The following is a 16930-nucleotide window of genomic DNA, read 5'->3' as shown; positions in this document are numbered from 1 at the left end:
ATATTGTATTTGACCCGGTGAAACAAGAATAGCGAATGTTCATGCGAATTATTCCTGGGCAGTGGTCCCTCACTGTCAAAGTTTTCATTTTCGGCGATGCGTACTGAAGGTTTTGCAGACTACCACTGGCGTTACGTCATAGAAACCTATGAATCAAATGTGTGATACGAGTAATGATGAGGTGGCCTGGGAGGCGATTACGGAGATAAAGGAATATGTCGACAATGGAATCCTTTTCTTTATTTATAATAAAGTGAATTTTATGTCTCATGACGATATTTTTGCTATCTGCAATGATTTTTATGGCGAGGATGATGTAGCAAAAGCAAAATTATTGATGTATACAAAATTCAAATGCCCCGAAAAATCGAAGACACACAGGGGAACAACTAAAAAGGTAAACGACATTAAAGAAATGATTTCATTTTTGTCGCAAAATGTCGCTTCGGATGTCATATTTTGCATCACAAAATGTACGCAGGTGCCGTCTGTTTCGATGGAATTTATAGATGCACCTTCAATGAGTCGACATATGAGTTCATTGCGGATGGAGATGGAACTCATGTCTGCTAAGTATCATAGGCTTTCAACCAGGATGGAGGATATGGAAAAATTCTGGAGCAGAAGCAGGTAATACCATACCCTGAGGAGGCTAGAGTGAGTCCTCGCAGTGACTTACCTGCAGTGGACGATTACATACGTTTGCAAGGAACACTGAACCGAGATTATCGATGTCAAAAAGTCGTGCAGAAAACCTTGGACCGACCAAAGATAGAAGGAATGAAGATGGGCAACAAAAATCATTGAATGGGAGTAGCAAACCTTTGGAAGGGGTGCGGGACGTTCTTATGGATTTCGCCGAGTCCACATGACGAGGAGAAGGAAGAAAGAGAGATGGAACATACCTGGGCATGAGTACAAAAACGGAAGCGCTTACTGCAAAGAAGACAAGCTCAAGAAAAAGAAAGTCAGGGCTATAAAGAGAAGGGGAGTGTTTTTGAACGAAGACGGCGTAAGCCTCCTATCATTGGGGAGAGTGATGGAAGCACACTTAGGGCAGCTCAGCCTTTAAGGCATGTACATTTATTTGTGTCTAGGCTGCAACCTGACACGACTTCAGAAATGCTTCTTGGCCATGTTTCTTGCATAGCAGGTGTCACGACGGTGGAGTGTGAGCTGGTTGAACAAAAATTCTCTCACTATCGATCTTTCAAAGTCATTATTAAAGAAATGCCTCAAAGTAGGGTTAAGGATTTGTACAAACCAGAAAGTTGGGGTAAGGATATTTTGGTCCGTCGTTGGTATGATTAATCTTCATTTTTATTCTCTTTATAAATGGATTTAAGCTTTACATCTTATAACTGTAGATCAGTAAGAAATTGCCATTTTGATGTAGCCGAATTAACTCATGTTTCTGACATAGTCTGTTTGCAGGAGACTTGGCTCCCGGTGCAGGAATCAGACTACCTGAATAGAATAAATTCTGAATTTGCATATTATGCAGTTTCCCGGTTGATTTATCGAATGAGTTGTTAACTGGTCGTCCTTATGGGGAGTTGCTTTTCTGTACCGAAAAGAGCCTTGCCTCCTGTATGCAAGTAGTAGACACCTCAAATGACAGACTAATTTGTATTGACGTGTCTATAAATGAAAATTGTATAAGGATTATCAATTGTTATCTTCCATACTCAGACGGACAAAATGATGCGGAATACATTGACTGTTTAGCAAAAATACACTGTCTTATGTCAGATCACCCAAATGGGGAGGTTTTTGTGGTTGGTGATTTTAACGCTCACCCTGAATCACGCTTTGGTAACGAGCTGAAAGACTTCTGCACCCATTACGATTATTGTATTGGTGATGTTGCTGTGATGCCCTCTGACACTTACACTTGGGTGAGTGATGCAAGCAGGCCATACCCGTTGGTTAGACCACCTTGTTTGCCCCCTAGTCTTCTAACACACATTAGCAATATACGTGTGTTGCATTCCATTATTGGTTCAGACCATCGTCCCCTTTCATTTTCTTTGAAGGTCTCTCAACTACCTACGCTGGTACAGACGAATGATGGTAGTCAGACGAGGTTTTTATCTCTGCGATCTACTGGCATACAGAGTTAAATCTGAAGAAGCTTTGAAAAACGTCGAGTTGCCTTTGAAGCTCTGCAATGTAACACAAGACCATGTCAAAACGAAGATCATTATAGAGCTATTGAAAGATTTCTTTTGGACATAATTAGTGCACTTCAACAGTCGTCTGACTCTAAGGAGTTGAATCACAGAGGCTTCAACCATGTTCCTGGTTGGAACGACTTTGTAAAGGAATTCCATCATGAAGCACGGTATGACTATTTAGCATGGAAGGAATCTGGTAATCCAAGGGATGGATATTTCTATGATAAAATGAAATTTTCTAAAGCTCAGTTCAAAGGGATGCTTAGATTTTGTAAGGAAAGTGAAGAGGAAATTGATCCAATAAAATTGCTACGAGTCTTAAAGGAGTATGAAGAAGTTTTGGAGAGAAATAAATAAGAAAAGAAAATCCCAAACATTCTTGCCAGACATAATAAATAATGTGAGTGGTTATGAAAACATTGCGAGTTATGGAAAGAACATTATTCTGAGCTGTTTAATGATCCTACTCATCCTGTTCCAGACCCAGTGGAAAATCAGAGTCAGCGAGATGTTACAGGGACAAATGTCAATGAAATTTGAATGCTTTGAATTCTCTGAACACTTCCAGTAGCCCTGGACATGACGGGGCTGACCTTCAGCACTTAACTGAGGCGCATCCGGTACTTAGAGTTTTACTAAGTTTATTCATTACTTCCTGTTTCTGTCATTCATACTTACCAAGAGCTCTTATTCTGGTTATACTCTCCTTTGATTAAAGATAAAAACGCGGACCACAGTGACATATCTAATTATAGACCGATTGCTCTAGCCACTGTTATCTCAAAAGTTTTGAAGCGATTCTATTGGAGAGATGCAAAAGAGTACCTATTGACAAGTGACAACCAGTTAAAGCTCTGTTACAAATCCCATCATGGAACTGAAATGCCAGTTCATATTCTTAAACACGTAACTGAGGAGTATAATGTTCGTAAAAACACCTGTATTTGCTTGTTTCATGGATATGTCTAAAGCCTTTGATAAAGTGTCTCATAAGATGTTACTTGAAGTACTGTCAAAAAGAAATATTCCTTGCTATATTATTAAACTGCTTGGTGAATGGTATAAAAATCAGCAAATGATTGTCAAATGGGGCCATGTATTTTCGAGTGAATTCTCCACTTCATGTGGAGTGAGACAGGGAAGTTTACTTTCACCTTACCTGTTCAATGTATATATGGATGACCTCTCACAGAGACTGAGTCAAACTAAAGCGGGGTGTTATTTAAACAACATGATTTTAAACCATTTGCACAAACACGCAGATGATATTGTTTTATTTGCTCCCTCAGTAGGTGGGCTACAACAGCTTGTAAACATTTGTCGTGATTTTATGTCCGATAGGCTTCTATTGTTAAATGTAGAGAAAACCAAATGTATTATTTTTTCTAAGAGTAAGATTTGCCCAAGTAATATATCACCTATTGTTGTTAACAATGCACGTATAGATTTTGTACCTGAAATAAAGTACCTAGGATATTATCTCACTGCTCAAAATTCGGACGATGCCCATGTAGAATATTTGTACAGGGGTCTATGCACGAGGGGCAATATGATTTTAAGGAAGTTTTCTAAATGTAGCGCTGATGTCAAGAAAATGCTTTTTTACGAGTTTTTGTACAAGTTTTTATGGCATGTCTTTGGTTGTCAGAGCTAAGCAACGGACTATGAATAAGCTGAGGGTATGCTACAACGATAGCCTTAGAAGACTCATGGGCATTCGAGGTATGCAAACGCATCCGCTCTTTTTGTGGGTTTTGGTCAGCCATCTTTTCAGGAACTGAGATAAAAACCATAACAAGCTATTTGCAAAGGCTGAAGAATTCTGAAAACGGTATTATGAAGAGGGTTGCCACCCAGTTTACTTGCATAATTCATTTATTTTCAAACACTGGAAAGGCCTCATTTATGCTTAGTGCATCTGGTGCGCTTTTGTGTAAGAATACAGTATTTCTTTGTTTTGTTCTGATATGCTGCATATGTATATGTCCTTTTAGTAGGAAGTATCACTTAGAGTCATTATCCGCACCTCATTCATATCATAATTTTTCACCTCTCTTTCGTAATAATTTCTCATAATTATTTTAAATTTTTATTCTTTTAAGGTTTGGAGGCTTTTTATGTATGTTTATATATGTATATGTATGTGTTTATCTATGGCCATTTATGTCCGAAATAAAGATTTTGAATTTGAATTTGAATTTGAATAGAGTCTCTACTGCAAATTTTCAATTTATGCTGCTGCCCGAGTTGAAATTATAGCTATGTAATTACTTGGTAAGATACTTATATGAAAACATTTACTGCAAGTACAGTCAACCCTCGTTAAGATGGACTACTGGGGGCCATGATATCTGTCTTGGCTGATAGCCCAGTTTAACCGGTGATATCTATATATACCTATAAATATACTGCATTTCATTATTTTTATAAAGAGCATCAATAATAAACCAATGTAGAAACATTTGAATTAAGCTCATGGTAAAAGATGAAGAATGAAGAATAAAACATGATAAAAATGATAGACTACAGCCACATATGTAGATGCCTAGGCTGAGACATGACCACATAACTGTTAAGTAAAAAAGAAGTGGAGTCTCTAAAATGAAAAGTAAGATAATGAAATTCAGATTACAGGTGCACAATCCTTTACACAAAATCCTCAGGGCCAGATGTGCTTCGGTTTTTGGAGTTTTTCGGATTTCGGAACTGTGGGGTCAGGAGCATAATCAAACATAACTATTGCAGCAAAAACATTTTTTCCCTTTTCCATATTTTTTTCATTTTAGTTATTTATTCTTTATAGTTTATTATTATTTAAATTAAAATATACTGTTAAATGAATGTGAGATAATATTATTAAGATCATCAATAATAAGTTCACTAACATATTTTGTTTTCAACAAAAACATTCTGTAAAATGCAAAAATATACATGATCAGAATAATTGTAATTCAACTTGTGAATTTGAACGATAAGTAAGACTATAAAATACATTTCATCATATCGATCTTGGAGAGGGTTGTTTTTTATTGTTAATAACGTTGTCATCAGTTTGCAGTTGTAAATCAGAGGATGGTCCAGGAATACGATTCGCAAGTGATGACACATCACCACGACAGACTGTTGTGGGATTTTTCATGCCATTATAATAAAGTTAAAATTTTTGTTGAATTCTTGTTTTCATAAAGAAATAATTATATAAAGCAAATTATTGAATAATTTTTGCCATCAGCAGTCAAATAATCATGATCACGGCAATGTTCAAACTTAGTGCTGTCATGACATATGTCTATAAATAGAACAAAAGTAGAGGGCTGTCACTGGCTAGCAGATCTCCAAGGCAACCAGCCAGCCAACCAGGTTTTAGCTTTATTCTGTCTGAGAAAGAACGTTTTGCTCAGAGAAGCTGACGATGACGTAACGATGACTTAAGTGTGTGTGTTTTGAATATAATGTGTAATTTTTAATTGTGTATGTATTTTACTGATTACTTGAAGAATAGAATGAATTCCTTCCTATTACTCTGAGTGCAAAATCGTTGGTTCAGAGATTCTTCAGCAACAAAATATCTTTTTTTTTTTTTTTTTGCTTCAGAGGATATTTACTAAAGCTGCGTTGACATTCCTTTAAAACAAAATTCTTCTCTTTAATCTCTCGAGGATAGAATTATGCTGCATAGAGGGAACTGGCAATTCTCTCTCTCTCTCTCTCTCTCTCTCATGTCATTTGCCACGTAAACACAAGTATTGTTCAGTAACTCAGCTTTTGTCTTCATAAAGTTTACCTTTGTCATGTCTTTTCTTTCCTAAAAAACATACAAAGCATCGTACTGTAGCTACCAGTCAGGTAGCAGATAGGTAAAGCTGTTAATGCTCACTGCTTGGCTACAATACTTCCTACCCTTCCAGACAATAGCGTTTCTTAATGACAGTACAAATTGTGCACAAGTTAACCCTTTAACGCCGAAGCCCTATTTACAAAAACGTCTCCGTATGCCGGCGTTTCGTGAGTTAGCGCCGAAGCGGAAAAAAGTTTTTTCAAAAAATCACAGCACGCTTTAGTTTTCAAGATTAAGAGTTCATTTTGGCTCATTTTTTTGTCATTGCCTGAAGTTTAGTATGCAACCATCAATCGCTGTAAGCAAAACAGTTAAAGCTAATGACTTAATTTTTTTTAGTTGTATTGTACACTAAATTGCAATGATTTTGGTATATAACAAATTTTAAAACGATCAAAACAACACAGAGAAAATATTATCACAAAATGATGCATGAATTTAACACGCAGAGCGTAAAAAAACTTTTTTTCAAAAAATTCACCATAAATCGAAATATTGTGCTAGAGACTTCCCATTTGTTGAAAAATGAAGCTAATTGATTGAATATTACTAGGCTGTAAGTGTTTTAGCTTACAATTGCAGTTTTCGACCATTTGGTCGAGTTAAAGTTGACCGAAAGTCGAATTTTTCTATTTATCGTGATTTATATGAAACTATTTCAAAACTGATAAAAGCTACAACCATGAGTTATTTTTTGTTGTATTGTAAATGAAATTGCACACATTTTCATATATAAAACTTTATGTAACGACTAATATAAAACGGTGCAAATATTACGACAACAGGCGAAAGAATTTCTGAGATGTTTGGCCGAGTTACAGCGCAGACGTAAGGAAAATGTTTTTTCAAAAAATTCACCATAAATCGAAATATTGTGCTAGAGACTTCCAATTTATTGCAAAATGAAGGTAAACGATTGAATATTACTAGAATGTAAGAGTTTTAGCTTACAATTGCATTTTTCGACCATTTCGGTCAAGTCAAAGTTGACCGAAGGTTGACATTTTTTGTAGTCGACGTTTGCTACGTCCACTCGGCATTCAACAGACAATTTTAGTCGACGTTTGCTACGTCCAACAGGCGTTTAAGGGTTAAATTGGTTACAAATTCAAAGCATTTCAGTTTAGTACAGTATAAATACAGGACAGTATACTGTACTGTATATAAAATAAAAATATACATGAAAAGTTTTTTATTTACCTTTGGTAAATAAAAAGGAAAACAGTATGTGACGAGCAGAGGAACAGTAACTATCTTAAATCGTGGACGAACATTACGCATTTTAAATCAGCTGACCCTCTTCGGTGCCCATCTTATCAGATATCTAGATTAACTGGGTCTGATTTAATGAGGGTCGACTGTATTTGCAATATGTGATGCTTTACGCCAAACATGTGGCTTTTGTTGCAGAGCCTGCAGCATTGCAGGTGCTGCTATTTGTGTGTGTGTGTGTGTGTGTGTGTGTGTGTGTGTGTGTGTGTGTGTGTGTGTGTGTGTGTGTGTAGTTGTGTATTATATGTACGGCCCCACCTTTATCCAAAGGGGTTGAAGAAGGTTTTAACCCTCCATAAAAACCTTGAAATCACTGAGAGAATCAAAGCAGGATGGTCTATGGCATATATCATGGATGAGTACAGCATTGCATGGTAAATCTTGCATGATATCAAGAAACAGTACGTAACAAGACTTTGGGGAAAAGCTCCAAAAGTCATGTCCGCAAGGCCATGGCAAAAGGCCATCGTGAGGACATTGAACAGTCAACCTTGAAATGTTTTTATCAGTAAAGGCCAGCTGGCAAGCATGTTGGCAGTGCTGAGTTAAAGGCCTGCATGGGGTTACAGACTTAAGGCTTCCAAAGGTTAGCCATTTTGATAAAAGATTCAACAAGACAGGGACTCTTCACGAAGCTTTGGATGCTTCTAAAGAGAAAGCAGAGGAACTTCAGCTGGCAGAAACTTCCATTGTTGTTGCTGATATGCCAGGTTCATCCAGTCTGGAATCTGATGTCCCTTTGCTACCTCTCAATGACCAGGACCCTCTAGGCATCAAGGATGTACATAAGGTACTGGACCTCAACAAAACAGTGGTGTTGGAGTAGGGGGAGGAAGAGGAAGACTCGTTTACAAATCTGGCCAACGTATGCAGTTTTGGCACAGCAAAGCGAGAGAGAAAAACTTGTTTAAATTTTAAGTCTGTTATTATTTATTCTGCAGGACTGTGCTTAAGCAAAATAGGAAAAGGAAATGATACCTGTGTTCCCTATATTCAGCAGTGTTATGTAAGAGAGAAAAAAAAAAGGTTCACTTATTTTTTTGCAAAGTGTATTTATAAAGTATATTTTGTTACAAAAATGAGAAAATTTGCTAGCTAACTACATTTTCTATCAAGTTTCAGCTTAAAGTGTGACTGTTAATGTTTTGTAAGGTATTTCGTTTTAGAGTTATGCGGTACTGACAATGTTGGGGGGGAAATGGTACGGAATTGCCATTTTAATGCCGTGGAGCTTCATTTGACCTTATCTGAATTTTTACCTTATCCAGCAAGGCCTTGGCTCTATTAATCCATAAAATCGAGAGAACTTTGAAAATCTGATGTGGACTCGGGATAAATTTCCCGCTACCTCTCTAACTTTCCTCAAACCTACAGATGTTCTACTGTTTAGTGAAGAAACAAAACATAAGATAAACGAGACTAACGCCTAGCTGCCTTTACTGCTTGACAGCATTAATGACTCCATTTCTCATCTATAACTATATTCTACTCTGTAAGGAATACAACTCTGAGTCAGAGCCCTTCTTGTAGCTCTGCGCAAGTTCATAAGCTCAAATGACCAGAAAGGTGTTGCCACTGGAATAGGCCATAGTTTTGGAAACAAAATGTACTCCATTGCCCTCACCTTAATCTTGCTTAAATCTTGAAACCTTTTCCAGTCTACTTTTCAAGGTTCCATTGTGGTGATCTTTGCAGGGCTGGACTATTGTTAGTTTTTATGATAATAACTGACACCTTGTTGCTTGTAAGCCAGCCATTCAATGTTCTCCACTCAAAATCCAGATGAACATGAAAATGTTTGGGGCTCTCCTTTTCATAAGGACTCCAACATCCTCACTTTCTAAAGTGAATAAAACATCACCCCTTACAGGATGCATACTATTCAAATCTCCAAGTAGCAGGCATGGCTGATGAAACTGATGAAACAAATAAACTAGATTATCAGATAAAATATCATTATTTTGAGGCAAGTATGGGGAGAAAATGGTATACTTTTACTTAAATCAGTTTGTGCAGGCACTGCCTGCAGTGGAGCATGTAATCTAATTGAAACTTGGAGAAAATCATAACAGATGTATAGCAGACTTCCACCATGTACCCCCATTTTTTGGCATATGAATTTATGTTCCCTATGACAAGGAGTGCTATTATCTGGGGAAGTATTCAAGAATAAGTAGTTTTAGCTCTTCATGCTTAGCCCTCATACCTTGAAAAGACAAAACAATGACTCATTTGCTAGAAGACTCCATATATGAAGTCTTCCTGGCAAAATTTCTTGATTTGCCTGGATTTCCTGATGATTTTCTAAGGATAAAGGTCTTGAAAAGCTCGGTTTGCCTCTTTTCTTGATGGCCTTATGACTTGACTGTCATAGGGAACAATGACCATGATACTGATTTTCAAATACCTAAATAACTTGAAAACAGAACATCACACATACTTGATGGAGGTATTCTTAAATTTCTTGTTGAGGGTGGATGTAGAAAAAAAGCATTAGGATTAAACGCATTCTTCATGACTATACTGTACTGCAAACTGCTTTTCAGCTTAAGGATCTTCCCATAAATTAGACAGAGACACAGGAGGCAGTGCATCTTTGTTAAGAGGCATTGATTTTAATGTAACAAGCCACCTTAAAAATTTTTGTAGATGGCTGCACAATTTTTTCCAGGCCTAGGTGGAGTTACATTTCTTGCCAGATGTACAGTAACCATAGATTTTATCACAGTAATTTGCCTTGTTCAAAAGTCTCCCTCCCCACATATCCTATACTTATGTGTTCTACATCTGACTTCTGAAGACTTGCTTCCTCTGCTTGGTACTGCAGACAATTCTCACAGTGTGATTTGTGATCCAGGTACAATTGTTTCACTTTGGAACAGATGTGCAATATCCATGTTTTGTAAAAGAAAAGCTCAATTCTCACAGAGGTTTTTGCTTTTTTTTTATAACAAAGATGGATGTACAAATCTGAAGCAGTTGTAACACTGCAAGGGGAGCTGTCTCAAGAGGCAGAATGATATTCTTTCATCAATATACACATGGGATGGTGCCTTATAATCTTCAAATGTGAGGATGTTATAAGAATCCTATGCACCTTCAAAACTTCTGTAGAGCACCTATCCAATATTTTTCTTTATTAAGTCAAATGAGGTTGATATCCATCAACATATCACCTATTTTTATGTGGCTTATTAGATAGGACTGTGCTATTCATTTTGCATAAATCATGGTAATTTCATGCCAATCTTGCAATTCCTCAACAGACTACAATACCTAGTACCTTTTGTATGAATTTGTTGAGTCTACAGTATATGCACCCCCTCTTACTTCTGCAATAATCCACTTCAGTACTTGGGTATTCTTTAGATGTTAACCCTTTCATATCTGTATAGTTATCACATCACTGAGGGCACATGAGCCCCGATGTGTCTGGGAGCTTTCGACAGTGCGAAAAAATAATTATTTCGAAAATTCAGCAAAAATATAAATTTTATGCCAACAACGTTCATTTGCTGTCCTTTTTTTCTAAATGTTTATATTTTATGGTGGAATAGTCAGAATAAGAGTCCCAGCCCTCTAAATACAAAAAAATGTGAGTTATTGCACAAAAAAAAAAAAAAAATCTTTATTTATTTTCATATTTTCGTTCAGAACCCAAAAAACTATGAATGTCAGGCGAATGAATTATTTTTATGAGAAAGCCAACAAAATTCTCTAAATATCGACATATAAAAGAATGGAAAACGAATAAGTCCAGCTGGTGAAAAAATTGATAGAAAAAAGGGGAAGAAACAGAGCGCTCTGCCCGGCGTATGGTGAGAATTATCGCTAGAAAAAAGATTTTTTTGAAGAGCCCTATCTCGGTTATTTTTCATAGAAATTACTTTGTAAATATACGAAAATGTAGAGGAAAAGTTGAAGAATAATGTGAGAGTCAAGAAAAATGGCTTTGGTAACGACGACAGTTTCATTTTGACGTTATAAATTGATTGAAACGAAAAAAATGTTACCGTTGTCAACATTATCGTTCGTAGCTCAAAGCTATAACAGTTAGGCGAATGGATTATTTTTTATGAGAAAGCCAACACAATTCTCTAAATATTGATATATAAAACAATGAAAAACAAATAAGTCCAGTTGGTGAAAAAATTTATAGAAAAGAGGGTAAGAAACAGAGCGATTTGCCGCGTATGGTGAGAATTATCGCTAGAAAAAATTTTTTTGAAGAGCCCTATCTCGGTTATTTTTCATAGAAATTACTTTGTAAATATACGAAAATGTAGAGGAAAAGTCGTAGAATAAAGTGAGAGTCAAGAAAAATGGCTTTGGTAACGGCAACAGTTTCATTTTGACGTTATAAATTGATTGAAACGAAAAAATGTTACCGTTGTCAACATTATCGTTCAGTAGCTGAAAGGCTATAACAGATAGGCGAATGGATTATTTTTATGAGAAAGCCAACAAAATTCTCTAAATATTGATATATAAAACAATGAAAACGAATAAGTCCAGTTGGTGAAAAATTTATAGAAAAGAGGGTAAGAAACAGAGAGATTTGCCCGCGATGGTGAGAATTATCGCTAGAAAAAGTTTTTTTGAAGAGCCCTATCTCGGTTATTTTTCATAGAAATTACTTTGTAAATATACGAAAATGTAGAGGAAAAGTTGAAGAATAATGTGAGAGTCAAGAAAATGGCTTTGGTAACGACAACAGTTTCATTTTGACGTTATAAATTGATTGAAACGAAAAAAAATGTTACCGTTGTCAACATTATCGTTCAGAGCTCAAAGGCTATAACAGTTAGGCGAATGGATTATTTTTTATGAGAAAGCCAACAAAATTCTCTAAATATTGATATATAAAACAATGAAAAACGAATAAGTCCAGTTGGTGAAAAATTTATAGAAAAGAGGGTAAGAAACAGAGATTTGCCCGGGCGTATGGTGAGAATTATCGCTAGAAAAAGTTTTTTTGAAGAGCCCTATCTCGGTTATTTTTCATAGAAATTACTTTGTAAATATACGAAAATGTAGAGGAAAAGTTGTAGAATAATGTGAGAGTCAAGAAAAATGGCTTTGGTAACGGCAACAGTTTCATTTTGACGTTATAAATTGATTGAAACGAAAAAAAATGTTACCGTTGTCAACATTATCGTTAAGTAGCTCAAAAGCTATAACAGTTAGGCGAATGGATTATTTTTTATGAGAAAGCCAACAAAATTCTCGAAATATTGATATATAAAACAATGAAAACGAATAAGTTCAGTTGGTGAAAAAATTTATAGAAAAGAGGGTAAGAAACAGAGCGATTTGCCCGGCGTATGGTGAGAATTATCGCTAGAAAAAGTTTTTTGAAGAGCCCTATCTCGGTTATTTTTCATAGAAATTACTTTGTAAATATACGAAAATGTAGAGGATAAGTTGTAGAATAAAGTGAGAGTCAAGAAAAATGGCTTTGGTAACGGCAACAGTTTCATTTTGACGTTATAATTTGATTGAAACGAAAAAAATGTTACCGTTGTCAACATTATCGTTCAGTAGCTCAAAAAGCTATAACAGTTAAGCGAATGAATAATTTTTTTATGAGAAAGCCAATAAAATTCCCTAAATATTGACATATAAAAAATGGAAAACGAATAAGTCCAGTTGGTGAAAAAATTGATAGAAAAGAGAGTGAGAAACAGAGCGCTCTGCCCAGCGTATGGTGAGAATTATCGCAAGAAAATTTTTTTTTTTGAAGACCCTATCTCGGTTATTTTTCATAGAAATTACTTTGTAAATATACGAAAAAGTAGAGGAAAAGTTGAAGAATAAAGGGAAAGTCAAGAAAAATGGCTTTGGTAACGGCAACAGTTTCATTTTGACGTTATAAATTGATCGAAACGAAAAAAAAAAAAGTTACCGTTGTCAACATTATTGTTCGTAGCTCAAAACTATAACAGTTAGGCGAATGAATTATTTTTATGAGAAAGCCAAGAAAATTCTCTAAATATCGACATATAAAAAAATGAAAAACGAATAAGTCCAGTTGGTGAAAAATTGATAGAAAAGTGGGTAAGAAACAGAGCGCGCGCCAGGCATAAGGTGAGAATTATCGCTAGACATTTTTTTGAAGAGCCCTACCTCGGATTTTTTCATAGAAATTACTTTGTAAATATACAAAAATGTAGAGGAAAGGTTGAGGAATAAAGTGAGAGTCAAGAAAAATGGCTTTGTAACAGCAACAGTTTCATTTTGGTGAATGAATTATTTTTTATGAGAAAGCCAACAAAATTCTCTAAATATCGATATATATGATAATGAAAAATGAGATTCAGAGCCCTGCCTAAAATCCAGACATCTCTTATGTGATGCACTAACAAATTTCCGCTAGTTTTACCGTAAAAACTTTGCGAAAGCATGTTGAAACTGTTCTCGATTGACGCCGCTGTATGTAAACAGCCACACGTGTTTACCCAGCCTCATACGCATGGTCTCTGACAGAAGTGTGGCCTGTCAGGCCTGCGTGGGTGCGATCAGCTGATGTCATTGTGAGAATTTTACTACGCCATGGATTTGCGCATGCGCAGTAGAGGAACTAAAAAATTTATAAAAAATAGAGGATACCAAACAGAGTGTTTCCAATAATGTAATCCTACATTTTATAAAAAAAAAATGTAAGATACGAGAGAGAAACGTGGGTAGGATCAGCTGATTTCATTGTGGGAAATTTACTATGCCAGGGAATTGCGCATGCGCAGTATAGGCACTGCTTGCCTGGCGTATCGATGCCTGAGTTACACGGTCCAAGGTATGCTTTAGCCTATGGAAACCACCAACTGTCCGAAAATAAAAAAATTTACCCCTACCACACGTACGAAAAATGTCGGTAAATTTTACGTACAATTACGTCAGTCAGACAAGAAGGGGGGTAGGGGGTTATTGCGTAATATGACGTCAATTGGGCAGGAAAGGGTTAACTTGATTTAAGGGTACAGATTCTTTTTCAACCACTCAGCTTTATGAATCATTAATATATTATTTTTAATATTTCCACTTACATCAAACTTTTCCTCATGATTGCTAATAGATAGTCATGCTTCCCACTTTTCATCCTTTTCTTTGAGGTTTATTAATTCAATATTCCTGATATTCTGCCACAAGTTTTAAATGTCAACTGGCAAACAACATGAACTTGGCTAACAAAATAAATTTTTAAGTTCTTTTCTACGCTTCACTGTCCCTCTTGCCTACTGAGGTAGACAAATCATCACAATTTTACTGAGAAGCTTTGTAGCTGATAGTAAGTCTCCTAAACCTTCATAAATCCAGTAGGCTGGGGCTTTCACTGGGTAAGAACTTGTTAGCTGTGTTGGAGATCATGGGGTCCAGGGGTACCAAAATCATAGTGACTTTTCATAAAAATTTTACAAAATAATAAAATTAAGAGAGAAAAATTACTATAAATCTTTAAAACATATTGGCCTTTCAAGATGTTCAATCCCCCAATAGTGACACAGGAGCGGACTCCCAAATATCAACTCTATCCTATCATAATGAAGGTCCTTCACGCGTAAGCTAAACCTGCTACACATGCAAGAGTATTACATGAATACAATCATCCTTACTCTAATCATCTTGGCAAGAAAACTAGACAGAATACCGAATACTGTACCAAGAGTCTTATCCCCAACCATAGAATCCATGTGAAAGTTCTATGGAATAGTCCCACTTTTGAAATATTAATAACTGGACATGCCAACAACCCTTGAGTCTAAACATTGTTGAGTAGTCAATGATTCCACCCTAGAACCCATTATTAGCTTTGAGTATGAACCCCTAATCCCAGCCAATATAATTTTCCATAATTGTCTGAGCAGTAAATTTTAATGCAAGTGGAAACATCCACTCTTATTATGCCAAAAAAGGAGTGAAAAACATTTTCATTTGAACCAAGGAAAGAGAGATTCCAGTAGTTGGAAAGGAGCTTTCCTGTCACATAATTCCATGCAGAATACAATACAGATATTCCATGTTGAAGTCACATGAATTCCACAAAGCAGTCTTTCAGTTATGGAGTACTGGTTGTTAAACATCTAGAGAAATGTCAAATGACACCAGGGCATAGCAACAAAGAGATGTAAGCATTTCACAATGTTGGTTACAAATATATATACATATCGAGACAACAGAGCGCAGGCCTTACTTAGACCGAAGTTTTGAATAGAAGGTGGTGGGTGAAAGTGGGGTTCATACCCCTCTCACTACCTTAGAGAAGGAAGTCTGGCATCTTAATACAGTAAACCGTCTGTATTTGCAGGGAATGCGTACCGTAACCCCCCGTCAATAGCTAAATTCTGCGAATACTTAAAACCCCTATTAAAACACTTAGAACTGCCTATTTTGATAGTTTAAACACAAAAAAACCCTCTAAAAATGCTTATACCTGAGTATTTTAATAGTTTTATCACAAAAAGTGCATTTAGTCATGAAAATCATATGAAAATACAGTAATTAGTGAATATTTCTCAGTGAAAAATACCACGAATGGGCGAATTTTCCACAAATGATTGTGTATATACATTCCACAGAGACCTCCGCGAATAGGTGAGTCCACAAATAAGTGAGACCGTGAATATGGGGGGTTTACTGTACTGTAAAATTTTCAGTGGTCCATCCTTCCAAACAAATAATTTTTATTCAAGGGTCTATATTTTAAAAGTAGCTGCAAAATGAGGATCAGTATATATGCAAAACTGTGATATTGTAGTTTGTTACCCACGATAATCCTCATTACACATGAATACAAAAATATCTCAAGTTCAATATGCAGTACAGTACTGACCATCAAATATAAAACATCATAATTAAATCCTTAAAACACTAGGTAAGAAACATAATCATATAACTTTTTCTACCACATTAGTTACCTTTGATCTTTTATGTCTTAATGCTACTATCCTAAGAAATTGGGTAAAAGAACATAAAAAATTCCAACTAAATATGTTGAGATGATGGGTGGTATTGAAATTCAATGAGGCTTTTATGAGTAAAAGCCTCAGGGACCATTGATCTGTATTTTTCACATATTTATGGTTAACTCATAAAATCATTATGGAAATTAGTTTTGAGTCATTTCTAGTTATCACAAAAGAAAATGACAATTTACCAGAATTATAAATTAAAGGAGTTTAAGTGATTATAGCTTTGATAACTGATTCCTTCCTTGTAAGTATTACCTGTTCCTGAGTATACAGTTTTTGATCCTTTGGAGCATACTGAGCAAACCCAAGAGCTTGATTAGTTCTTGGAACTATAGTGACCTTTAAAAGAGCATCAGTGTGTTCTAAAAGCCATCCCAGTAATGCATGACCAGATTCATGATAGGCTACAACTTTACGCTCTTCAGGTGAAAGCGCCTGCAATCAGAATTAATTAAAATTAGAAAAAACAACTACAAAACGTTTTATAGAAGTTTCTATATGATATAATATATAGATCAAGACAACCTGGCCATGCAAGAGGCTTCATCTGTCAAAATACATTATTAAAATAAGAAGTTTTCATAATAAAACTAGTATTGTAATGCTTACCTGAACACCTGAATTAGCCCTTAATCCCACTAGCCCGAACAACTCTCAGTTACCCATCTCACTATAGT

The 16930-nt window shown here is 35.9% G+C and overlaps 1 protein-coding gene across 1 annotated transcript in view; it reads right to left on the bottom strand.

Moving 5' to 3' along the window:
- Spg7 (Paraplegin) overlaps window positions 1–16930 on the bottom strand; it is a 794115-nt gene that overhangs the window by 125588 nt on the left and 651597 nt on the right. Inside the window, 1 exon segment of the mRNA XM_067084903.1 lies at window positions 16509–16688. Coding sequence (XP_066941004.1) covers window positions 16509–16688 — 180 coding nt within the window.

Source organism: Macrobrachium rosenbergii, chromosome 41 (genome assembly GCF_040412425.1).
Source record: "Macrobrachium rosenbergii isolate ZJJX-2024 chromosome 41, ASM4041242v1, whole genome shotgun sequence".
NCBI lineage: Eukaryota > Metazoa > Arthropoda > Malacostraca > Decapoda > Palaemonidae > Macrobrachium > Macrobrachium rosenbergii.
This window is presented reverse-complemented; position numbering and strand designations above follow the sequence as displayed.